The sequence below is a fragment of the Gorilla gorilla genome, chromosome X (genome assembly GCF_029281585.2).
Source record: "Gorilla gorilla gorilla isolate KB3781 chromosome X, NHGRI_mGorGor1-v2.1_pri, whole genome shotgun sequence".
Classification (NCBI taxonomy): domain Eukaryota; kingdom Metazoa; phylum Chordata; class Mammalia; order Primates; family Hominidae; genus Gorilla; species Gorilla gorilla.
Genome location: NC_073247.2, coordinates 81,838,075 through 81,862,286, shown reverse-complemented (window position 1 = coordinate 81,862,286; position 24,212 = coordinate 81,838,075). Strand labels below are relative to the sequence as shown.

The 24,212-nt window shown below is 48.5% G+C and overlaps 2 protein-coding genes across 6 annotated transcripts in view; one reads left to right on the top strand and one right to left on the bottom strand.

The window, feature by feature from the left end:
- The first annotated feature begins 278 nt into the window (after nt 1-278).
- AWAT2 (acyl-CoA wax alcohol acyltransferase 2) lies at nt 279-9,740 on the top strand. Of its 2 annotated transcripts, none has more exons than XM_004064321.2 (8): nt 279-419; nt 5,816-5,926; nt 6,282-6,352; nt 6,596-6,800; nt 7,035-7,209; nt 7,892-8,091; nt 8,316-8,505; nt 8,656-9,740. In XM_004064321.2, exons 1-7 carry the CDS (start codon nt 335-337, stop codon nt 8,468-8,470), a joined length of 1,002 nt encoding a protein of 333 aa, XP_004064369.1. In that variant the 5' UTR covers nt 279-334; the 3' UTR covers nt 8,471-8,505; nt 8,656-9,740. The 2 variants fall into 2 exon arrangements, with proteins under 2 accessions (XP_004064369.1, XP_055232104.1); XM_055376129.2 differs by having other exon boundaries at nt 8,680-9,292.
- A 1,073-nt stretch (nt 9,741-10,813) lies between these two features.
- EDA (ectodysplasin A) overlaps nt 10,814-24,212 on the bottom strand; it is a 427,402-nt gene continuing 414,003 nt past the window's right edge. The window contains exons 4-8 of one of the 4 annotated variants that reach the window (XM_019019846.3): nt 22,238-22,417; nt 20,736-20,770; nt 19,754-19,805; nt 16,742-16,872; nt 10,814-14,920 (exon numbers count right to left, since the gene is read on the bottom strand). In XM_019019846.3, the coding sequence (XP_018875391.1) occupies nt 14,669-14,920; nt 16,742-16,872; nt 19,754-19,805; nt 20,736-20,770; nt 22,238-22,417 (650 nt within the window). In that variant the 3' untranslated portion in view covers nt 10,814-14,668. The remainder of the gene's footprint in view (nt 14,921-16,741; nt 16,873-19,753; nt 19,806-20,735; nt 20,771-22,237; nt 22,418-24,212) is intronic. The other 3 variants (XM_019019847.3, XM_055376126.2, XM_004064314.4) reach the window with 3 other exon arrangements.

The window sequence follows — 24,212 nt, the reverse complement described above, 5'->3', positions numbered from 1 at the left end:
GGCCCTGGAGGCCTCTTGTCAGCTGCACGCCCACACTAACTTTCACACCAGGGTTTCATCACATTTCTCTAGCCAAGTGTGCAAAGGAGTGTCACAATCTCAATCCAGGCAATACCCAAGTGGGTGAAAGTACAGGTGAGTGGGCAGCTGGAAGGAACTGGATAAGCAGAGGCATTATGTGGTCCTGTAATTCTGTGGAGGGGTGGTACAGGGGTGGAGGCTAGCCAGAGGCTGGGGAAGAAAACATTAAGAGAGGAAACATCACAGACTCCTGAGCAATCAGGGCTGGGCAGCTGAACAGCGCTTACCTGGAGCCACTGGGACGCTGGGCACAATGCTCTTGCCATCTAAGAAGGACCTCAAGACTGCCCTGGATGTCTTTGCTGTTTTCCAGTGGTCCTTCAGTGCCTTGCTTATCAGTGAGTCTTCAGCTTTTGGTAGGGTGACCAACCATCCTGGCTTGCCTGAGACCGAAGGATTTTAGGGTTGCAGGATGTTCAATGGTCAAACTAGGGTTGTTCCAGTAAAACCAGGAAGGTTGGTAACACCAGCCTCTGGCCTGATCCACCTGGCCATGGTATTTGTGGGATCTGTGAGTGTCCCTGTGGGCATGTGTGTGTGCATATGGGTGTGTGCCTATGCAGGGGTGTGTATATGCACGTCTATGCACATGGACTTTGCTGCAGGTGTGAGCCCTCCTGGGTCTACATTGGGGTGTAGAGGGCATTCTTTGGGAAGATGAGGAGCAGTTCCACTGAGGCTAGCCAAGGAAAAGGGCTTGGCTGCAATCACAGGGACTCAAGCAAACCACCAATGAGAGACAGTTGGGTCAGGTGGCAGACCGAGGCTCTGGAAACCTCATCCTGAGGAATTCGACCATTTATCCATCCATGTCTTCCAACACTTACACTACAAACACTTTGTGAAAGTTATTTCTATGCTGGCCACTGTGTTCTAAATGCTGAAACAAATCATCACTGTGGGAAGGGGTTCTGGAAAACATTCTTGCCTTTCCAGTGGTTCAGGTGAGTACTGGCTGGAGTCAGGGAAATGAATTAAGTGGCCTTGCAAGCTATCTAGGAATAAAGAATGCAGATAGGCCTTGGTGCACAGAGCTGGCACAGAGGCACGCCAGTGAATAGTAAGGGTGGGCATTCCTTACCTCACCTCACCTGTTTTCAAATTCCAGGTCTACTACTTACTATCTGTGCAATTCTTAGCAAGGTATTTATCCTTTCTGAGTCTTGTTTTCCTCATTTGCAAAGTGGGAGCATTCAGGGTGTATTAATCAGGGTGGTCTAGGTATGCCGTGCTGATAAATTCACCCTGAAATCTCAGTGGCTTAACCCGGCAAATGTTTATTTCTTGTTCATGCTGAATGTCCAACATAGGTTGGTGGGAGTCACCGCTCACTGTGGACATTGATATTCAGGCTGATGGAGGCACCACCAAATTGTGTCGCTGCAAAATGGGGCTTGAGGGATTACCACAGCATGGGAGGGAAAGTGAATGGAGAACTCATCCACAGTCCTTACTACCTCCACCCAGAAGTGATAGGCAAGAAACCATGAGCTGTCACCTCATTTTGAAAGTCCTTAATTACTGATGAGATTGAGCATCTTTTCATGTTTATCAGCAATTAGTATTTCTTTTTCTGTTAACTGCCCATTTATGACCTCTGCCCGTTTTTCTCTTGAATTTGAGTTGACTCTTGAAGGACAAATAGGAAATAGGTGAAGAAAGGAAGAGCATTTGGGGCAGAGAGTGGGCAACACATGGAAAAGCTAGGATGGCAAAGGGCACATAATGCATTCAAGGAGCTGCCAGTGGTTAAGTGAGGTGGAGGGTGAGAAGCACAGAATTGGTGCTCGATATATATTTATTGAATGAATGAATGAACAAACAAGAGAGGGAAGAAGGAAGAGACTGGAGAAACAGGCAGGGGACAGATTGTGTAGGGCTTTGTAAACCATGGGAAGGAATTTGGACTTTTTTTGAGAGCCATGTGGAGCCATGAGGGAGATTGACACAGGGTGATAGCATCAGAGATTACTCTAGCTCTGTGAAGTCAACTGATTATAGGAAGATAGAAGTGGAAGGGGCAATGCCAGGTAGGAGGCTTTTGCAATAATCCAGATGGCGGTAATTTGGACCAGGCCAGTAGTGATGGTGATGCAGAGAAGAGGAAAGAAGAAGGGAGATTCAAGAAATTGGAGTAGAATGAATAGGACTTGAAGATGGGGGGTGGGGCACGAGAGAAATGGAGGAAGCAAGACTGAGGGATCAGGTCCCAGTGTGAGCTGGCAGGGGGGCAGGTGGAGCAGAGAAGGGTTAAGGAGGAGAGTGGCTGAAAGGGGATGAGTCCAGGGACAAAATGGACTCAGAGGACTCTTAACTGGAGTTTGACTTCGGGGTATACTAAGAGGTACAGAGAGGGCAGGCAGAAGAGCTCTCGGTCCTGGCAGCAGATATGGGCTGCAGGCGTTTGCCCCTTCCTCACTAGCTCACATAGGGCAAGTGGGGCAATGGCCCTTCGGAGGCCTCTCAGCTCTTCACTCTAGGAGTGTAATTGAATCCATCTGGGCCCTAAAGGCCTTGAGAGAAGGCCCTCCCAATAAGTGAGGGAAATACTGCAGATATTGGTATTTTAGTTCCCATCTTGCAGATGAGGAACTGAGGTTCAGCAATGTCTTTGGTCACACACAGTAAGTGGCAGATCCAAGATTCATCACATCACAGGGCACCCCACCTGAGGCCACACTTACAAGATGTCCCCAGCACTGCCTAGGTTTGAGCAGAGCCTAAAGGAAACTGGGAGGTGTCCTCTGGACCAGACCCATGCCTCTCTTTACTTCTCAAAGAAGTCAGTAGTGTCATATGGCGCTTATCAAAACCCTAGAACTGCTGGCCTTTGCTCTACCCTTAATTCTCTTTCCCAAGGCAGTGCTTTTCAACTTTGTTGGTTCTTTCTTCTGGAATTTACTTCCATATTTCTAAATCTTATTATTTGCTGATGTAACAATTTTAGACATTGTCTATTGACTTCCTAATATGGAAGATGAGAATTTGGCTGTGCACACTATCACTAGAACTTCCTCTTCCCCCATCCTCCCAAAATTGTTATAGCACAGGTTTTGGTTAAATGCCTATGACTAGAAAATATGATTCATAATTGAGCTATTTAGTCACCAAGATTATATTTCCTTTCCCATGGAATTTCCTGTTTTCCCTGAAGTTAATAATTGCCTCATTTTATTTTATTTTATTTTATTATTTTATTTTATTTTTTAGTGTAATATTTTAAAATCAATTTTTGAATCTTAAGTACTAAATATTTTATAGAAATAAAACTTTTTCTACTTAACATAAGGATTAAAAATACCTAATTCCAATCCTAGAAGTATCATCATTGCAATTTGACAAAATAATTTCAAAGTTTTTCTGGAAAAAGAAACCGTTGAGACTAGAAAAGAGGAAGCACAGTTGTGAATGCTCACTATGAAATATTGGGTAGAAAACTGTTACATAAAAAGCTTCACAGACTCTAGAATTCACAGATAAAATTATTGAGTACAGGTCGGTGGCGGCGGCTCACGTCTATAATCCTAGCACTTTGGGAGGCTGAGGTGGGTGGATCACTTGAGGTCAGGAGTTTGAGACCAGCCTGGCCAACATGGTGAAACCCCATCTCTGCTAAAGATACAAAAATCAGCCAGGCATGGTGGCGTGCACCTGTAATCCTAGCTACTGGGGAGGTTGAGGCACAAGAACTGCTTGAACCCGGGAGGCGGAAGTTGCAGTGAGCTGAGATCATGACACTGCACTGCAACCTAGGTGACAGAGTGAGACTCCGTCCAAAAAAAAAAAAATTGAGTACAGTGGTCTTGAAACAGACACACAAATTTAACATTTCATAGTGAAGCATCCTAAAGTCATATAGGGGCTGGGTTTCTTACCACAAAGTATTAGAAAAATCGTTCATTTCATTCAGAAAGTCTAGTTGTAGCCTTACTCATACCGTAAACTGAAATGAATTGTAGTTAATTGCTTCATTTTACATTTCTTTTATTATCTATTAGAAATCTATTAGTTATCATGAATTCACCCTCTGAATCTCCGCAGACATGTCAATCTCTCAGTACGGGCAAATGCAACAAGAATCTAAGTCCCCCCATCCTTTTATTTCCTTTAGAACATCGCTGCTGGAGCTTGGTGTCTTCCTGTTACAATTTGGCCTCATGCACAGCTGTCACCTCCAGGGCCCTTGAGACACCTTGGGTGCAAAATTTAAGAAGGTGCTCACTCTCAGGGCTGTGCAAGTGATGGGCCAGTACATGCATGACCTGAGAGTTAGTGTCTTGCTCAATGTTGTGCCCTGGGCACCTTGCTCACCTCTCCCTATCCCTGGCCCTGCTTGCTGCCCTCCTTTGTTGGGTCCTTTTTTTCCTGGATTCTATGCCTTCCTCTTTCTTGGTTTACTCCCTCATTTTGGTGAAGCACATTCCCCAGTAGTTTTCTGAGACAGGAGCATGGGAGACCAATTATCTGAGACGGTGTGCATCTGAAATTACCTTTATTCCACTTCTAGACTTGATTAATAATTTGGCTGCATATATAATATCTTAGCTGTGTCTAGTGTAAGTATTTGAGTCTAGAGTCTGTTTGGTTCAATTTTTTGGGGAACAATCCTCCCATCATCCAGTTGTGTAGGGGAGGAGAGGGAACCTGGGGTTCTAATTCCTTGGCAGACTTTCAACCAATCCTCCAGTTTTTCTAGCCCTGTGCCTCATCCCTGCCTCTTGTGGCACCTGATGCCTCCAAATTCTGAGTCTTTCCTAGATCCTCCAGTGCAAATAGGCTCACATCTTGTAGGCATCCCCCTTGCAGGTAACTAGATTTTAATTTTTTTGTTCTAAGTCAGTTACCCACTCTTCCATCTGCTTTCCTACATGGAAATGTTTTGCTAATATCTCTTATCTGCTGTTGGCATCTCATTAATTCTCTTTCTCCTTGTGGATCTACACTTTAAAAAACATTTTAATGATAATTTTCATGGAGCTCCAGCAAGAAGTCAAGGCAAAAACTTGTGTTCAATCTGCAATGTTCAATTAGAAATGTTCTCTGTCTTTTCTAACCTTTTACTGACCCACTTTCCCAAATAATCTTACTTACAGCTGCCTTAAAAACTGAGTCCAGTAGTAATTCTGAGTGTGGCTCCCTATGACTCATCTCTAGTAACTCTTCCTAACCATGCTAACCTACAGTGTTCCTATCTTACTGAAACTTAATACAGCCCAGTACCTTATTCTATTCTGGTTTGTATTTTTCTTTGTTTGCCATCTGGTGTGCTCCCAACCGGGCTGAAGATGGGTCTTTGCTTTCCCTGGTATTCCCTTAACTAATGCCTCAGAGAGAAGATTTGGAGAGGAGGACGTGAATTGGAGGAAAACTGTTCCAGGATTCCCCACCTCTGGTGGCCCACCACTGGCTCACTGCCATTGACCACACTGCAGGCAGAGCCCAGTGCAGTGCTGGAGCAGGGCCCAGAGAGGAGAGGGCTTACAGTGTGAATTCAGCTCAGCTGGGGAAGAAGACACCTTCCCTTCTAGACCTGAATCGGGTTCCCAAGGCCAGATAGAAGAGGGGGCTGGGGACATGGGCAGATGGGCCAGGTGCTGGGGTGAAGAAGTGAGAGTGTTGAGTGGGTATGGGTGAGAGAGAGTGCACGTGACCTTGGGGTGGACAGAACTCCGGAGAGAGGGTAAGTGTGAGGGACTGCTTGAAATTCATTAACTCTGGTCTGGGCTTCCTGCAGCAACCACTGTGATTGCTGTCAACCTCTACCTGGTGGTGTTCACACCATACTGGCCTGTCACTGTGTTTATTCTTACCTGGCTGGCTTTTGACTGGAAGACCCCTCAGCGAGGTAAGCATCCTGCTGGTGCTGTGTTGCCACATGCCACATGCTCTTTCCCCTTCTCTCATCACAATCCTGAGAGGCTCTGGCCAATTCCCAGACAGCCCTTTAGCCTGTCCCTCCCTGGGCTAGAGAGGCTGAGGGAAGGGGTCCTTTTAAGGTGGTAGAAAGGCCCAGATCAGAACTGGAGTGGGTTAGGGGAGGGGCAGCTAGTGAAGCAGAAGCTAGGCCTGTCCTAAATTGCCCTGATATGCCCACCTTGGTTGCCACTTAAGAGGCCAGGAAACAGCAGGGGGTGAGAGCACCCTGGGGTAGGCCCACAGTGGGAATGGACAAAGCTTGGCTGCATTGCCTCTGTTTTCAGGTGGCCGCCGGTTTACCTGTGTGAGGCACTGGCGCCTGTGGAAACACTACAGCGATTATTTCCCTCTCAAGGTCAGTAGCCCCAGGTCCCCACTCAGGCCCAGGTCCAGCCCCGACTTCAGTGCTAGCAGTTGGGTCAGGCTAGGGGTGGAGGGCGCCATCCACATTGAGGCTCTTGAGAATGACGCCCCCTGGAGTTGCACATTGGGCAACCTGCATGGCTAGACCTAGCAGTCCTTTTCCTTTCAGATCTCTGCCCAAAAGAGAAGTTCTCTACCCTGGGAATAGCCCTCCTGATTCTACTTTCTTCCGCAGCTTCTGAAGACTCATGACATCTGCCCCAGCCGCAACTACATCCTCGTCTGCCACCCTCATGGGCTCTTTGCCCATGGATGGTTTGGCCACTTTGCCACAGAGGCCTCAGGCTTCTCCAAGATATTTCCTGGCATCACCCCTTACATACTCACACTGGGAGCCTTTTTCTGGATGCCTTTCCTCAGAGAATATATAATGTCTACAGGTAAGTTGGCTCCTAGGACACAAAGCCAAAGAAAAAATGGCTCCCCAAGGGAGAATTGTAGGGGGATGCGTGAGAGCAAGGCCAGCTCCCAATCCCCTCTGGTGTGAAACAGCTATCATAGGCTCACCTGCCTGATGTTAGGCTCCTTGCACTCCCTCTCCTTTGAAGCAGTAGAAAGGAAATGTAGGGGTTTGGGAAGTGACCAGTGGCTGTTTGGCTTTTTCTATCCACCAGGGGCCTGCTCTGTGAGTCGATCCTCCTTTGACTTTCTGCTGACTCATAAAGGCACAGGCAACATGGTCATTGTGGTGACTGGTGGACTGGCTGAGTGCAGATACAGCCTGCCAGGCTCTTCTACCCTGGTGTTGAAGAACCGGTCTGGCTTTGTGCGCGTGGCCCTTCAGCATGGGTAAGGACAGCTCCAGTCCAGGCTGGCGAAAGGGATCCAAAAGTGTTGCAGGGAAAGAAGAAGAGGGGGTTTTGACGAAAGGACATCCACAGAGAGAGGAGGAAGTATACAATACATTCTTACGAACTATGGTCATCAGAAAGATAAGTTTTATTTGTCAATTAAAAAAATAAATAAGTTAAAAAAAAAAAAGAGGGAGGAGGAAAGCCACCTCTGGGTTGAAGAGCTGGGGCCAGGTCCTGGAGGCATTTCTGCTGAAGCAGAATGGGCAGAGGGCCAGCCCTGAGCCTGTTCTCCCTCACACCAGCCTCTCATCTGGGCCGGCCCCTCTATACAAGGGGACTGGCAACAACCCTGTCTCAGAGAGAGCCAAGCTTAGCTTGTGTTAAAGTGAAGAAAATCAACTGGCATGGCCCTTGGGTCTTACTTTCCAGCGTTTCAGACCCAGGGGTTCCCAGGAGGGTCTGGGCTTGCCTCCTTCTTTAGCTTACTGCTGCTTTGCTCCCACAGGCAGCCAGGGGTAGGCCATGGAGCCCCCACACTCAACTTGGACCTAGGCACAGCTGGACTGGGGTCTGAGAAGCCTGTAGGCAGACCCAGGGATCATGGGCCGTCAGCGTGTCTGGCATTCGACAAGGTCCCTACCTTTCTGGGCTTCAGAGTATATGCTTTTGCTCTGCAGGGTGCCTCTAATACCTGCCTATGCCTTTGGGGAGACGGACCTCTATGATCAGCACATTTTCACTCCTGGTGGCTTTGTCAACCGCTTCCAGAAGTGGTTCCAGAGCATGGTACACATCTACCCTTGTGCTTTCTATGGACGTGGCTTCACCAAGAACTCCTGGGGCCTTCTGCCCTATAGTCGGCCTGTAACCACCATCGGTGAGTGGGCGTTTCTGCTGGCAGCCTGAGTCTAGGACACAGGATCTAGCTCTGAGGCTGAACCTCAGCTCTGACTCTGCTCAGAGGCAGGGAGGCTGGCTGGGATGAGTGGCAGCTTTTTGAGGTGAGGATGGGGAAGAGTCTGGGCTTGAAGCCTGGGGCCCATTCTGAGGAATGAGCTATTCTGATGCTTTTCCCTTTTCCTTCACTGTCTCCCCTGGCAGTCGGGGAGCCTCTACCAATGCCCAAGATTGAGAATCCAAGCCAGGAGATCGTGGCTAAATATCACACACTCTATATTGATGCCCTACGTAAACTGTTTGACCAGCATAAGACCAAGTTTGGTATCTCAGAGACCCAGGAGCTGGAGATAATTTGACAGACATCCCCAGTAGCCTTCACCCTGGCTGGAAGGTATGGATGGATCCGGTGAGAACAGGAGGACAAAAGTCACCTATCAGGCTCCCGCTCCTGATTTGACCAGTCCTCCTTATGGGGAGGGGCTGTTTGTTCATTTGCTTGTTTTCTGCACTCCTTTTCCCACCTCATTTTTTTTCCTTCCAGCTCTTTTCTGCCCTTTCTTTGCAGCTACTGGTGAGATAGTCCCAAGAAACAGGGAAGAGCCTAGGGGAGAGGTGCCCTGACGGCACTTTGGTGCCAGCATTGAGGAAAACAATGGACAAAATAAAAAGCCCATCTTCTGATAACTGCGTGTGCACCAACCACTCTGTTTTGAAGGCTCTGGGATGCATGTCTCTCCTTCTCTAGCTGTCAAACAGCCCCATCTCCCGGCATTGAGCCCCATCTTCTGGCATTGAGTCCTGCTTCCTACAGGAGTAGGACTGGGGCCTTGAGAGCCAGTGGGCTTTGAGTTTAAGCTCCACCAACTTCAAGCCATGTGACTTTGGGGCAATCAGTCACCTCTGAGCCTCCTTTCTTCATCTATAAAATGAGACTAACAATCTGTCTCTTGCTTACCTCAAAGGCTGTTGGGAAGATCAAACAATATTGGATGTGATTGAACTTTATAAACTGGAGAGCTACACCAACCATTTTCTTCTCCAACCATTTTACCCATTTCCTGTCCCTGAGCAAACAACGCCTGAAATACCCTCTGCTACCCACTAGCCCTCACTCAGTTTCCGCCTCACAAAGCTGTAACAGAATGGGTTGGGCTCAGGCCTAATTTTCTCTATCATTCCCTCAGCAACTTGCCTATACTTGTGTGGCCCTATAATTCTGGCCTTTGTTTGAGAGTCAGCCAGCCTGCTCAGGATGAAAATGAGGCGCCTGGCTTTTAGCAGCCATAAAGAACTCTCCTTCTGAATGGCAAGTCTCTCAGACTCTTGGTCTAATGGCTGTTGCAATGACAGGCTACAAAATTTGGCTCACATCCCTCTCATTCCATCCCTCTTGGGTGGGTGCCGTTTGGTCCAGTGATTTACCTGCATTACGTTCGTCAATTTGGTCTACAACATCCTGCGTGTTTACTGCAGTGTGAGCTGCTGCCTCTATCCTGGGTGCCTGCCTCATGTGATGATTTGTATACAGTGGCCAAAGACATGCTTCTGCTTTTCTGCTGTCTTTGTTACTTCTTGTGCCAGAGATTACGTTTTCCCTGAGCTTCCATAAAGTGTTTTTAAACAGTCTGTAGCTTTCCTGTGACCGGTTTCCTTAAAAAACAAACAAACAAACCTCTAAGGTGGCCATAGGACCAGCCTGGGCTCCAACACTCAGCCCATGCACACCTGGCCATTGCAGGTTTGTCGTGGTCTGCTGTGTGCACATTGTTCCACCTATACGATGGCACAGGGGCGGGCCCAGGGAAGCCAAAAGATTGGCGGGGGGCTGGGGGAAAGGCTGCTGGGGTTGTGAAAAGCGCAAGACCTCTATTGAGCTACGTGTTCTTGAGCTGCAATCTGGTCTTTTTCATGTGAGCCTCTTCCTTATTGATTTTGGCTCAGGATGGATGGAGGGGAAAATAGGCAAATACTACTTTCCCAGGTAACAGCAGCCTCGGCTGGGAAGGAATCAGACCAAGTTGACACACTTACTAGTTGGGTAACTCTGGGTGAGCCACTTAAATTCTTTAAGTGTTGGTTTCCTCATCTGCAAAATGAGCTGGAGGCTGGGTCTACCCAAGCTATTTGGGGCCCAGGCCTGAAGTATCTTTTGTAGATGCCACATTCTTAAGCTGAGAGTGAGTCAGTTCTGTGTATTGCTGCCCCAGGACAATGTTCCTTTTGGCAGGACATCTAGCCTACCGGTCATGTGGTCACAGTCACAGAAGACCTAAGGCAAGCTTGTCTAACCTGTGGCCTGCGGGCCACATGTGGGCCAGGATGGCTTTGAATGGGGCCCAACACAAATTCATAAGCTTTCTTAAAACATTATGAGAATTTTTTGTGACTTTTTTTTTTTTTTTAGCTCATCAGCTATTGTTAGTGTTAGTGTATTTTATGTGTGGCCCAAGACAATTCTTCTTCCAATGTGGCCCAGGGAAGCCAAAAGATTGGACACCCTGACCTAAGGTAATGGGGATGTGGGAGTGTGGTCTGAGGCATGGAGAGAATGTGGGATGTTCCAACAGGAAATTCAGACCATCTTCCTTCTGTTGCTGCCTCTGAAATGGGTGCCTTAGTCCTTCCCCTAGCTCATGTGTGGCATCATTTGCAAAGAAGCACCTAACACGTAGGAAGTACTCACGCCGATTTCAAGAACAGACGGGGAAAGCGTTTTATTTGCAAAGAATAAACCATTAATTTACACAAACTTACATCCCAGTTTATATACATTATATATAGTTTATATACACAGTATCTCACACTGGATGCTGACCCCCAAAAGCAGCATTGGGCCTGCTCCAGGCCATTCTCACAACAAAGCCCACCCCCCAATCCCAGCTGGAGGAATATAGAAATGACACACCCCGAGCCCTCCTGGAGAGAGTCCTGCAATGGATTAAAAGACAAAAATCAGCTTTCTTCTTTGTGCTCACAGGGCCTAGAGGAGCCTCCAGGCAGGGATGGGTCCTGAGGCAGCATTACAGTAGCCTAAGGACTTGCTGGCACTGGGCCAGTCTTGTGCTTTCCAGTCCAGAGGCTAGAGCTGGGAGAATGCCTTGGGAGGAGGAAGAGTTCTGATGAAGGCTGCAGCTACTCTCTCCCTGCCTGGCCAGGCTCCTGAAGGGGGCCAAGTACTTCCAGCCTGGAGTTTGTGGGTGGAAGAAAGAAGATGGCCATGTGGGACAGGAACTGCTTTACCCCCTCACTCTGCTGAGTCTGGAGGTTGGTGCTTGCTCACCACTTGGGGCAGGTCATCTTCCCTCTCTGGGCCTCAGTTTCTACATAAGTAACAGGGTGGAATGTAGGTTGGGCTAGATTCCCTCTAAGGGCCTTTTTAGCTCTAAATTTCTCTGAATCTATTTGCATCCACAGGAAGTTACATAAACACATACACTCATACATGGATCAAAGTCTTTGTTTACCTCCAGGGTTCCTAGCTCTTTCCTGTTCAGCAAAAGAAATTTGGCTCAGGATGGATGAAGGGGGAAATAGGCAAATACTACTTCTCCAGGTAACGAGTAGCCGAGCAGCCTCCGCCAGCTGTCTTTTGTGCCAGCTTGGCTGTTGAAGCCCAAGTAGCTGGCAGAGACTCCTGCCATGCCATTCTCCTTCAAACCTCTGTCATCTGCTTGCCCACAAATGTCCTCGTCCCATTCTCCATGCAAGCATTGGTCCTCTGGCAAATTCACACCAGCATAATTCCAAACTGCACATCTATTTCCACATTCTCTCATCAGTAAATTGCTTTGTCACTTTGCCAATGACTTAGCAGCAATAGGGCTCCCCAGCTACCTACTGCTTCCCTCATCATCCCTCGCCCTCTAGAGTTCCTTTGGAGGGTTCAGAATGAATCAAGGGTCCAGTGGAGATCCTATTTCCTTTATCATCCCCTCCATGCCTGGAGAATAGAATGGTATCAGGATGCTCTTTAGGGGCACAATTAGGGAGACTTTTCCTCCTCTCTCCTCACACCTTTCTGGCCTCAGAACCAGTCCTCTCTTTCAGGTCTTCCCTCCATCCCTGAGAGACCCTGGTAGTATCAAAGTCTCTAAGGTATGGTGGAAAGAGATAAGGAGTCACACTAGTGGTTGTGGGAAGCAGGCTGGCTCCTGTAAGCTGTCTGTAGAGTAATGAAAGGAGGACTTTGCCCACAGTAGGGGCTCTACACATGATGGTTGGCTGGTTCCTAGGATGGGTGAAAGAACATAAAGGCCACCAGTTCTGTGGGTCCCAGAGGCCTGCTGCTCCAACATGGTGCCAGGAAGATTCTTCTGAACACAAGAGCTCTAAGGCTGTTCGCTGTTTTCCAAAGAAATGTCTGACTCTTTTTGCCACAGAGCCCCTGGCAGCCGAGAGGACAGGTATTACCATCGAGGAATGAAATCAGGCATCTCTGGGTTTCTCCCCGGAACTCTCAAGGATTTCAGTTCCCAATTACCACTTTTATTGGTTCTCTCTGGACCTCAAATTCCACACAATGCTGTGGTGTAATGGAACAGCTTTGGAGTCAGACCTGGCTGAAGCTCCAGGTCGGCGGCTTAAACTGGTCAAAACACTCTGAGAGTGCTACCTCTCTGAGCCTCATCTAAACAATGATGTTTGTCATATTATCAGCCTTGCCTTCTTCAAAGGAGATAATACAACAGAAATTATTTTCCAAACATGAAGGAGTGGTTCTTGTTGGTTTCTGCTACAACTGCGGACTGTCCGAGGCACTTTATAGGAGGGCCAGACACATGCCTGGAGTTCACCTCACCTTGGGTTGCAAGGCTGTCATTAGCAACCAGACAACGGAGGCCTAGCCCATCACGTCTCACCCTGACCCTTGAAGGGCCAAGCAGTGTGGTTGCTTAGAAAGGGAAGGCACAGCTGAGAAATAAGTACCTGCTGTTCTTGGTGAATTTCAGCTGCCTGAAGGAACTTATTCCCCATCTCCTGAAAAGGAAACACATTTCAGGAACAAAAGGAGCAGACTGTACAAGGCTGGCCTTCCCAGGTTTGGGCTGGACCTAGCACCCAGAAACCAGGCTGAGCCCAGGCACTTTGAAGTAAGGCTCTCGAGGGTCCTACCATATGATCTGTTGGGAAGCTTGGGGTTTAGGGGAAGGTGAATTTGGACCTGAACTAGGGGGCAGATCCCTGCTCAGTGCCTAGACACTGGCTTCTCCTGAGCCTTGCTTTAGGGGAGCAGCATGAGCACCTGCGGTGACAATGCTCTGCTGTGGCTTTTTGAAGCCAGAGTGAAGAAAGACTGGGTTAGTACAGCATCAGCTGCTGGCCTTTCAGGTAAGGCCTGGCCTAATGTCCACTTGGGTTGCAGCAAACTTGAACAAAATCCCTCTGTCCTATCCTCACCCCTTGCCCTTTCTAGGCCAGGTAAAAAGGCTCTGCCTTGCTAATGCCCAGGAGCAGTCTAGGATTTGGGAATTTAGAAGGCTGTGGTGAGGGCTACCTGCTAAGAGTCACAGGTACTAGAAATTGAAGGGACTTCTGGAGGTCATCCAGTCCAACCCTTCGTCCCCAGACAGAATCTGATTAGGAATGGATGAAAAACATTTGTACTGCTTAATAAATGGAAAATTCTGTTTGTGCCCAGGTAAGCTAAAGAATATCCCAGACTCACATGACCACAGGTCCCAGGTTAGGCACCTGTCTCAGACAGAGGTAGGCTCCGTGGAGAAAGAAGACAGGAGTTCTAGTCAGGCTGGGAATGGGGGCAACTAGAAGGTGACCCCAGGGAATTTTCTGAGTGTGGAGCACAGCTGTAAATAAAATGAGAGTCATGTGACCCAAGTACGGATTCAGGGTCTTAGGCGGGCAGGTTTGTGGCCATTCCCTGTGATTGTTCCAAAGCACAGCAAACTTCCCAAAGCCCAGCAAGCTGCCACGGTGTGGCTGTCAGCTGGAGTGGGAAGAGCACTACGACCCTCCTGCAGGCCACAGTATAGAGCAGAAAGAACATTCCCACTGCCAAGGATGCTCCTTGGCAGGTTTCTCTTATGGTCTCTGCCAAAAGCACCTGCCTTTTCCCTCTCTGGCCTTCTTCTTAGGCTGCAATGCTCCCTTCCCACTCCACCCCAGCCACTACCCTACCCAAGAGAGGAGCAGCAGCCCCCTTGGGGTCAGATGTCCACCCCCAGAGTCTGGAGTGCACCTTTGCTTTCTCTGGCCTGCTGCCCTGGATCCTCATTTTAGTGCAACAAACAATAGATCTGACAACAGGGACCTCGGGGTTGAAGAGTCATGCCATAAGTCAGTCAACATGGAACCAAAGAAGGTTCTGCTTCATGTAAACCCTGGGGCTCCATCAACTGTCCTGTTAACTCAAGGTCATTCTGGAAAGTCAAGCAGGCCTTGTCACCCTGGAGTCACTGGGGAATAAATAACACTGGGGCATTTCTCTGCGGCTGCAACACCAATACACCTCACTCCACAGCAGCACTTAGAGGTTCTGGGAGTCCTGGCTCCCAAACCCAGGGAAGGGGCATGGACAGAGGCAAAATGGGGGGAATCTAGGATGCAGGGGCTTCACCCAGCCTGATGGCCCCAAAGAACGTGGTGTGCTTGCTCATGTTGATGGAGATGTCAGCGTGCACCATCTTGACGGCGATCTTCTGCCGGGCCTTGAGGAGGCAGACGCCTGCGGTATAGCAAGTGTTGTAGTTGGTCTTGCCCGTCTCGATGCTGCGTGTGCACTGCAGGAAGGGCTTCTCATCCACCACCACCTCATAGCTGGCAAAGTCAGTGAAGTTGATGTAGTATACCTGAGTGAGAGGCAACAAGAAGGGATTGGGGAAGAGAGGAAAGAGAGGGTGGGGGACCCTCCCTGTGGTGAATTGACAGAATCTTCTCAGATGAACTGTTAGTATACCCCATGGATGGGGCAGTGCCATGTGAAGGCGTGCTAGCTGGCCAACAGGAAAGGACAGGTGACAGGCATTGTTCTTCCCCTAGTCCATGGGGCTCAGCTGGTTGAGCAAACTTTTCTTACAACAGCACACCTGTCGTAAACTCTGTAAGGCTAAGAACCATGCCCTATTTGCAGCTTCACTGTGTCCCCGTTCCCCCGCCCACCCCTGCCCCAGCCCTGACATGAAGCAGAGTGCTCTGCACATAGCAGGTGTGTACACAGTGCCGTGGACACAAACTGACTTCCATTCTTGAGCCCCATGGACTATTTGTGGAGAAACTTAGAAGTCACTGATTCCCCAGAGAGGGCATGTAACAACTTGTGATTTCTTCAGCTCCTTAACAGAAGCTTATTCAGCTTGCACCACCCCTCCCCTGTGCCTGGACTCCCCTCACTGATTCACAGTGCCCCTTGGGCCTCCCATTTGATGATTGAGGAAACAGGTCCAGAGAGATCGAGAGCTAGCTACCACAAACAAGACAAAGAATTTGGAAAAGCCCAGGCACCTAACTTTGTGGCCAGAAGGAAGCACTAACTTATGCTCAGTGGCCTAATGTCATGGGGATTTTCCCAGCCTGCATGGGCCACTCTCAATTCTCTCCTAGGCTCGGAAAATTAATTTTTCCATCCTTCACTACCCTTATCCATTATACCTCACACCAAGTTTTGATCTGCCGCCCACCCCCACCACGTGGAACTTGGCTCATAGGACATCAGGGTTATGCCCATGTGCCCCATGGGTGTTGGGACTCTCAGATATCACCGTAAATCATTTTATGAAAGGTCACTCCCTCTATCAGCTCTTCAGGTGGGAACAGCATATTTGGGTGCCATATACGGGTCAGGACCCAAGCTACACCGGGGTGCTCAGTGTGCCTAGCAGATGCTTGTTAGCCCACCTTCTCTGGCCGCTCTCATGTGACACCCATCTGTTGGCTCCATAGTCCTTCTGTCCACCTGCCTGCTTGCTGCCCATCCCACAAAAATCCCAACCTCATGGCTCATCTTCCTTTATCTCCAAGGAGCCACTCCCATGGAGGCAAACAATGGGGGAATGGAAGTAGATGGACACTGGTGGACTTGGGGAGCGGGCCCAGGGCAGGAAGAGGACAAAAGCAGAGGGAGAAAGGGCTGGGAGCAGGAAGGAGGCAAGAATAGAGGAATAGAAAGATAGGGAAACAAATGGGAGAAAGAGGAAGGAAAGACAGTCAGAAATCTTTTTGAGGTGGAAAGAAAGTCTGCAGGAGCACTATTCATTACAACGTCCGAGCCAGCAGTGTTGAGGGGAAGGGTTCTCAGTAACCCTGGAACTGACTTTCAAAGAATGTACTGAGACCAAGTTCAAGTTTGGCAGTGCAGCCAAACAGCTCAGAGGGTAAACAGGGGCCTGAGGCCCTGCAGGAGGGAATGAGATGGCAGGGTGTGGGAGGGGGCTTTTTCACAGTTTTTCAATAATATTTGGCTAGGGAAAAACAAAACAAAACAAAACAAAAGAAGCTGGCCCCCTCTCTCTTTCCTCCTTTCAACTCCCTCCCAGTGCGGTCCCCCCACCCCCTCACCCAAAGCAGGAAGTTAGCCATTGGATGGTCTTGGCTGGCTCCACAGTGCCCCTATGTGGCCTGCACCGAATCTGCATTCTGGATATAAGAAGAGTTAGGCCTAAGACCGTACTCACTTCTACCTGACTATAGATGAAGTAGGTGCCGTCCACCAGTACCTCCAGCTCCCCGCTGCGGGGATGTAGCTTAAACACCTTGGGGTTCATAGTGATGCGAGACCAGTCATTGAGCACTCCACCTGAAAGATCTCAGTATGAGAGAAGGGCAGTCACTCAGTACATGTCAGAATAATCGAGGCAACAGAAAATAAATACCAAGGAGTTCACAACCCCCACCCCTATCCCAGTGCAACCAGGGTAGCCTAGAAGACCAAACTTTAAGAAGAGCATTTGAAAGCAGAGAAGCTGTTCTGTTTGTAAAGCAGCTGCCAGGCCTGCTTCAGGGCTCCTGGGCTCTGCCTGTCTGTCCTTATCCTTCCTTTCTTGACCCTTGCATCTGGAAGGGTCTTTAACCAATACCTTCTAGCTGGAATTTGCCGGTGGAGGATGAGAGTGGGCATGCTGCCCTATTTTCTTTGTTGTTATGGGGCCTGCACAGGCAAAATTCAGACACTGAGTGGCAGGCTAGGTCTTATTATTCAATTTTACTTTCCCAGCCAGAGCTCCCGAATCCCTCTCTTGTCTCATAGGTTCATGGGTTTTCTCTTTCTCCTTAAGAGATTCTTTTTTACGGTTCTTCCACACCCACAGCTTTCTGGAAAGCCTCCCTGGGAGGAAACCACTCAGCCCACTGTCTATCTGGAGAACCTTAGGGATTAGAGATGATTCAGACTCCATGGTAACTGGGGCTACTGACCACTAGTACCAGGGCCCCATAGGTGAGAGGGATCCTTATGAGAGTGAAGGATAGACTGGCAGGCTGCAATAGAGCCAGCTGGGAGGATAGGAGCCGAGCCACCCTTGGCAAAGCATCTGTCTCAGCCCCACCCCAGGCAGGGGTGGAGGGGGCAGTCACACTCCTTTGGACAGCGGAAGCCAGTGTGTGAGGATGGAGGAAAAACTTCTCTTTCCATCCTGCAGAAAGAGGAATGTTCCTTCCCACCATGAGAGGAGGACATCCAAGCCCAGGGAGCCTTTTCCCCTCTAAGCCATCCATCCTGCACCCAAGAAATTATATTTTATAAGTCCATCTTTGGCCAGTTTCAGTAGGCCTGCCTGTCTGAGGGGTGAGGAAACAGCCTTTCTGGAAAAGGTGACCATCTTTCCTTGAGGTGGTAAGTAGATGGGCTAGGAGCTGCCCTGGCTCTGTCCCATCAATGGACCACTCTGCATGACGTCCTCCAACCCCTGACCCCATCACTTCTTCTTCTTCTTTTTTTTTTCTGAGATGGACTGTCACTCACTCTGTCACCAAGGCTGAAGTGCAGTGGTGTGATCTTGGCTCACTGCAACCTCCACCTCCCGGGTTCAAGTGATTCTCCTGCCTCAGCCTCCTGAGCAGCTGGGATTACAGGTGTGTGCCACTATGCCCAGCTAATTTTTGTATTTTTTGTGGAGACGGGGTTTCACCATGTTGGCCAGGCTGGTCTCAAACTTTTGGCCTCATGTGATCCGCCAGCCTCGGCCTCCCAAAGTGCTGGGATTACAGGTGTGAGTCACTGCACCCCACCCCCATCACTTCTTCTGGTAGTACTAAAGGTCAGCACAGACCACCTCTGAGGATTGGCCCAGAGGGGCTGGAAACAATCTTATTATGTGGCAGTGGGAGCAAAATCAGTGGCTGCTGGCACAGAATAAACACTATCCATCTAGATATCCAAACAAATCTATTTTGGCCTGTCTCTGGCCTCCCTGGACAGGTGGGGATCATGGCCCACTCAGGGCCTTGGGGTCCCCAGCAGGACCAATTGGGTTTTGGTGCCATTGTGTTCCTATTTACACTTCTGAGGCTACTAAGTCAGACATGGAGGTGGCAGTCAGGGAAGTAGCTAAATACAGTCATTAAGGAAACTCAGCACAGCCAGTTCAGGACTGACTGAGTTCTTAGAAACTGTCCCCATGTAGCTGTTTTTTTTTTAACCTTCCTTTACCGTTTCTGTACTCACAACCCCTCCCTTCCACCCCAAGCTCTGTAAGCATCTGGCATCTTGGCTAGCTTGCTGCTTCCCAAGGCTCCTGGGGGTTCACGCATTTTAGGCTTTGTGCACTCTGGGGACTGGACATTATTCCAAAGTGCTGTTCTTTCATGAATGTTCATGTCTCTTTGGGGGAAGAAAATGAACCTAATCATTCAGTGGAGTGTACATACATATCACTGAAGTAGCACAGGGGAGAGGAAAGAGTCAGAAAGATGTAGTTTTGAATCCTGGCTCCTAAACTAACTTGACTAAGAAATATTGGGAAAGTTAATTAACCTCTCTGAACTTCACTTTCTGTCTTTGTAAAAAGGAGCTCATACCTACCTCATAGGGTGGTTGTGAGGACTGAATGAAATTAAAGACAAAGAAAGTATGCTGAGAACTCTAAAGTATCATACAAATATGAGACAGCATGATTTATTATGGTATTATCCAATCTCTCTGGGACTCTGTTTCCCCATCTTTTAAATGCAGGGATTACAACAAATCAGTGTTTCTTAACCCCATTAAACACGTTCTCCTTTTTGATAGACACTAGCATCTTAAATTCCCTGGAGATTCTAACATGCTCCACCTTCCCTGAGAGATGCAGCCTGTCTGCCCACTGGTGTAGATCAGACAAGAAAAATTTAATTTTACATAGTTTTACTTTCTATAATTTGTATTGTGAAAATATTAATCTAACTACACATATCTCCATGGTGGCTCTGATATAACCTCCATCCCCTGAGAATGCCTGGGCTAGATGATGTCTCAAGTCCCTTTCAGCTCCGTCATCAGTGATTCTAAAGCAATTTGGGTGTAGCAACTGGTCTTGATGCCAGCAATTGCTCAGGACAGCCAGTAGAGGGCATGATGGAGCAAAGAATGACTTCGTATGCCAACGGTACCTCAGCGGCCTGGGAGGAACTAGGCTGGGTGATTATTTGGAGGCTGGGGAGGAGGCAGGGGAGAAGCTCCTCTTTGGGAGAGAGCCTATTTTGATTCTTACCATTCTTGACTTGAATTGCTGACCCTTGGCCCTGTAGATGCACCACAGCTGGCTGGCAGGATGAGAAGGATAGAGAGTAGTCACTATGAGCAATGGCTGCTTGCTCAGCCACCAGTCCCATGTTTCCATCCTGGTTTCTAGTCTTCTATTGTAATCCAATTCTGATCCCTCTCCCCTGTCTTGGGATGTTACTGACTACATTTCTACTAGAGGGTAATATGATTTTGTGGCTCTACCGCTTCCTAGCTATGTGACCTCAACCAAATGTAATGCCTCTGAGCCTCATTTCCCTAACTGTAAAATGGGGATTATAAGAATGTCTGGCCTCTCTCACAGGGATGTCTGAAGATCAAATGAGGTGATGGATGTAAAATTGCCCTGCAAGCCGTCAAGCACTGTGCAGCTGTGTAGATTTATCACTGTGGCCACACAGCTGTAGCGAGGGAGGCTGAGATGAGACAAGGCAAGGCAGTAGAACCTGCCAATAGAGACAGATTAGGAAGCTCAAAGACTGGGAGGAGCTCTTCAGGCCATTAAGGCAGACGCCCAGGCTAGGCTGGGCCTGGAGCTGGTTGGCTGTTTTTCAAGGACATACTCTTCAACTCTTCAGCTCCGGATCCCAGGTGGTCTGAGAGCCGGCAAGGTGTCTGGGGTGGCTGGGGAGTTGGAGGCTCAGGTGAATAGGTCTGACTGGCAGCTTATTTCAGCTGACTACTGGGCCTGGCTATGGTGAACCTGGGGTCTCCTGTGGAATGAGGAAAAATGATCCTGGCAAGTCACCCTTTCCTTAGCTAAAAACATGCCCTGGGGCAAAGCTTTTCTATTCATAGAGATGGGAGGGGGCTGTGAGTGAAAACCCTCAGAATCTCCAGGGTGTTCTCATGAAATAAAGCCTCAGGAAATCTAATAAGAAGCTAATTTAAAGGTGGCTCTAGCCTGTGGCTTTCCCTCCTACCCAGGAAGAGAGCAATCCCCAGCCAACCTGGTTTTCTCGAGTTCCAGCTTTATCAGCAGCACCTGCAAAATAGGATAGGACAATCAGAGGGCATGATCTTTTGACTTCCTTTTCCCCTCACCTGAGCAGCTAGTGGTGGTGAGCCATGCTCCCTGCAGCCAGCCCTGTCTGAGCTTTATTCTCCAGGGCTCAGAGCTGGAGGAAGAGTCAGAGTGCACCCCTTCTGTTTCCTGTCCTGACCTTCATCTTCAGTGGGCCCAGCACCCAGCAGGGAAACTTCTGAGTATTGCCTTTGGCCAATATTAGCCCAAGGCAAGCCCCACCGGGCACCCATGGAGAACAATGAGAGAGCATTCCCGTCACTGTGTGACCCTGAGGCAATGGCATTGGCTTCTCTAGTCTTTTGCTCCCTTTCTATTAATTTTCTTCATAGAGCCCACTGCTATTTGTAAATATCTTGTTTCTTTGTTCTCTCTTCCTCTAGGAGATAAACTCTATAAGAAAAGGGACCATGTATCAATATATCTCTTTGTATACAGAAAGTGCTCAATATTTAAGGAATGATTGGATGAAAAAAAATCTCTAACTCCATCTCTTGTGGCCATGGTAACACTGCTGAGCCCTGTGTGAAGTACAAGTTGAAGAATCTGAATCCTGCTGCAGAATTCTTGCCCCTGGAGAAATCAGCTGTAAGGGTCCATTTCTTTAAAGCCCCAAGATACAGGGCAGGGGAGTGAGGAGCAGGAGAAAGAAATAACAACTGACATTAGCCCAGGCAGTCTGACTCTTGTCAACTCCAATTAGGCAAGTTTGGATCTGCATTCATACCTTTCGGATGCCCTTCAGGGCTTAAGGAGAAAGATGCAAAGGGATGAAATGACATTTGAATGGCAAGTGTGGTAGGGTAAGGATCTAGTGCAAGAAGCACTTGGTTCCTGGACAGGACAGCCTTGGTGCCTGGGTTTGCTTCATCCACAGCCTGAGTGACTCTTAAGTTTCTAACTTCTTGACCATTAGTGACTACTTGCTATGGGAAAAGCACTTCAGACTTCACAAGATGAAACTATCCTAGGGCTTGTCATTTTGTTCAGTCCTCAACTTTCTACTCCATAGCCTGTTTCTATGCAAACATCAGCATGTGGAGCTAGATGCTGGGAATCACAGAAGATTAAATCTATTCCCCACTGGAACTCCAGTGAACCACCAGGGCCTCTGTCTCTGGCTCATATGAGTTTTACTGGTCCACTACAGGGAGGCCAAGAGTCAGGGAGGGCTTGTAACAGAAGGGTTGAGATGGGGCAAGAACAGGTGGCCTGTCCTTGACAGGTTGGTAGATATAAGAAGCTAGAGCAGGCCAGGCCCTACTGGCTTGTCCAATTCCTAGTTTTACACTGGGCTAGGAGATCTGCATCCCTTATTGCACACCAACCCCATCTCCACCGTTTGAAACTGCTCTCAGGATCACCCACTCCTGCTCTCCTAAAGTACTTTAAAGGCACCTGGTGGGGTGGAGAGACAGGGGAACTCACCAGAAGGTCCCTGGAGGCCAGGGGGTCCTTGAGGACCAGGAGGACCTGGAGGACCAGGTGGTCCCATAACAGTTGTTCCTGGAATTCCAGGAATCCCTGGAATTCCTGGGGGTCCCTGGGGTCCTGGAGGTCCTGGGGGTCCTGGAGGGCCATTGGGTCCAGGAGGTCCTGCTTTCTTTCCTGAAAAATAGGATTCAGTGTTACTTTTTTTTTTTTTGAGACGGAGTCCTGCTCTGTTGCCCAGGCTGGAGTTCAGTGGCACGATCTCGGCTCACTGCAACCTCTACCTCCCGGGTTCAAGCGATTCTCCTGCCTCAGCCTCTGGAGTAACTGGGATTACAGGCACGTGCCACCGCGACCTGCTAATTTTTGTATTTTTAGTAGAGACGGGGTTTCACCATGTTGGCCAGGTTGGTCTCAGACTCCTGACTTCGGGTGATCTGCCTGCCTTGGCCTCCCAAAATGCTGGGATTACAGGCGTGAGCCACCGCGCCTGGCCTCAGTGTTACATTTGTAGTTATTTCCTGTGATGAGTGTACTGTCAGGAATTCTACAGACTTCTGAGGACACAAAGTCAGCTCTCTGGGAGGCCCTGCTAAAGAGTTGGATACCTTTATCACACATCTCTGTCTCCCTGTCTCCGTCTGTCTTATGCTTTCTCTCCCCTCCCCCCACTCCCTTTTGTGAATATGCATTTACAAAGCTAGGTTTGAGCATATAGAAATAAGTGGCCCTCCAGGAGATCAGTCTGTGTCTGTGGGGAAACAGACACAGTCATGGGATAGTAGAAGTGCTACCTTAGTGGGTAGGGACCAAATGCTGAAGAGGTCAGAGAAGGTTTCAAAAAGGAGGTTACATTTCAGCTGAGTCCAAAGGATGAGAACTACCAAGTGATTAGACCTATGGGTCACTTTGTGGTTCTTTTTAGAAACGGCTATTGTTGAAGAATGTGGAGCTTTTATGTTTACTGCCCAGTTTGGTGGACTTGATGTCGATAACAAGAGGAAGCCGTACAGCCTGGCCTTAGGAACAGTGTCAGCTCCAGGAAGGTTCCTCCAGGAGTCAGGATGTACAGGAAATGGGGGTTGGGATGGGGACAGTGCTAGTTGGGAATGAGGAATGGGAAGGAGTTTTGGAGATGGGGGAATGGAGAAGGAGGAAGAGGGGCACGGAAAGAGGAGGAGGGAGAGAGAGAGATATTGAGAAACAGGAAAGAAGCAGAGACAGAGAGTAGAGGGAGCTGAGGAGGAGGCAGCAAGTTTCACTTTCTCAGCTGACCTCTGTAAACTCTATTTTAAAAGATCTCTGGGAAAGGAAATTCTGCAAACTCCATAGTAACATGTTCCAATGTTTATTGCCCCTCACTGCTCGCTGTTAGGAAGTTCTCTGGTATATTAACTGATGTCCCTCTTGTGGCAGTTTAAGCTCTTATTCTATTTGTGTAGACAGAGAAGAATATACATATACATAATAATCCTTATATATGAAAAGAAATTAAGTTACCCACCAACCCCTATTTCTATAGGCTAAATAATCCAGCTTCCCAAAGTCTTTCCTCAGAAGTCCCATTCTCAAATGTATTATTAATCATGCCCACCAACTCTTCCCCCTTTCCTCCTTGCTATCCTTCTAGAACAATCTCGACCTTCCTATTTCATATTCCAGTCCTTTCAACATTCCCACCAGGATGTAGTTATCTTAAATGAGTCGTAACTGTGGTCTTGAACCAAAACCTCCAGCTCTTCCTGTTGACTTCCTCTGCTCTGTGCAGCTCCACTCAAAGACTACATGTAGGCACAGGTCTTCTTCCTTCCTTCACCACCTTCTCACAATTTTATGGAAAGTTTCAGGAATGGAAGCCTGTTTCCAGACTTCATCACGATGTCTTCACCTGAGGTAGTTTCTTAGTTTTAAATACAACCTTCTCTAGTCTCACTAAAAACCTTCTCACTGACTCTGACTTCTTGCTCCCCAG

Excerpts from the sequence above, each read along its gene's own strand:
- AWAT2 (XM_004064321.2), top strand. The coding sequence starts at position 335 with ATGCTCTTGCCATCTAAGAAGGACCTCAAGACTGCCCTGGATGTCTTT. Across the intron at positions 5,927-6,281 it reads CTGGAAGACCCCTCAGCGAG|GTGGCCGCCGGTTTACCTGT; the intron begins GTAAGCATCCTG and ends CTCTGTTTTCAG. Across the intron at positions 6,353-6,595 it reads GCGATTATTTCCCTCTCAAG|CTTCTGAAGACTCATGACAT; the intron begins GTCAGTAGCCCC and ends TTTCTTCCGCAG.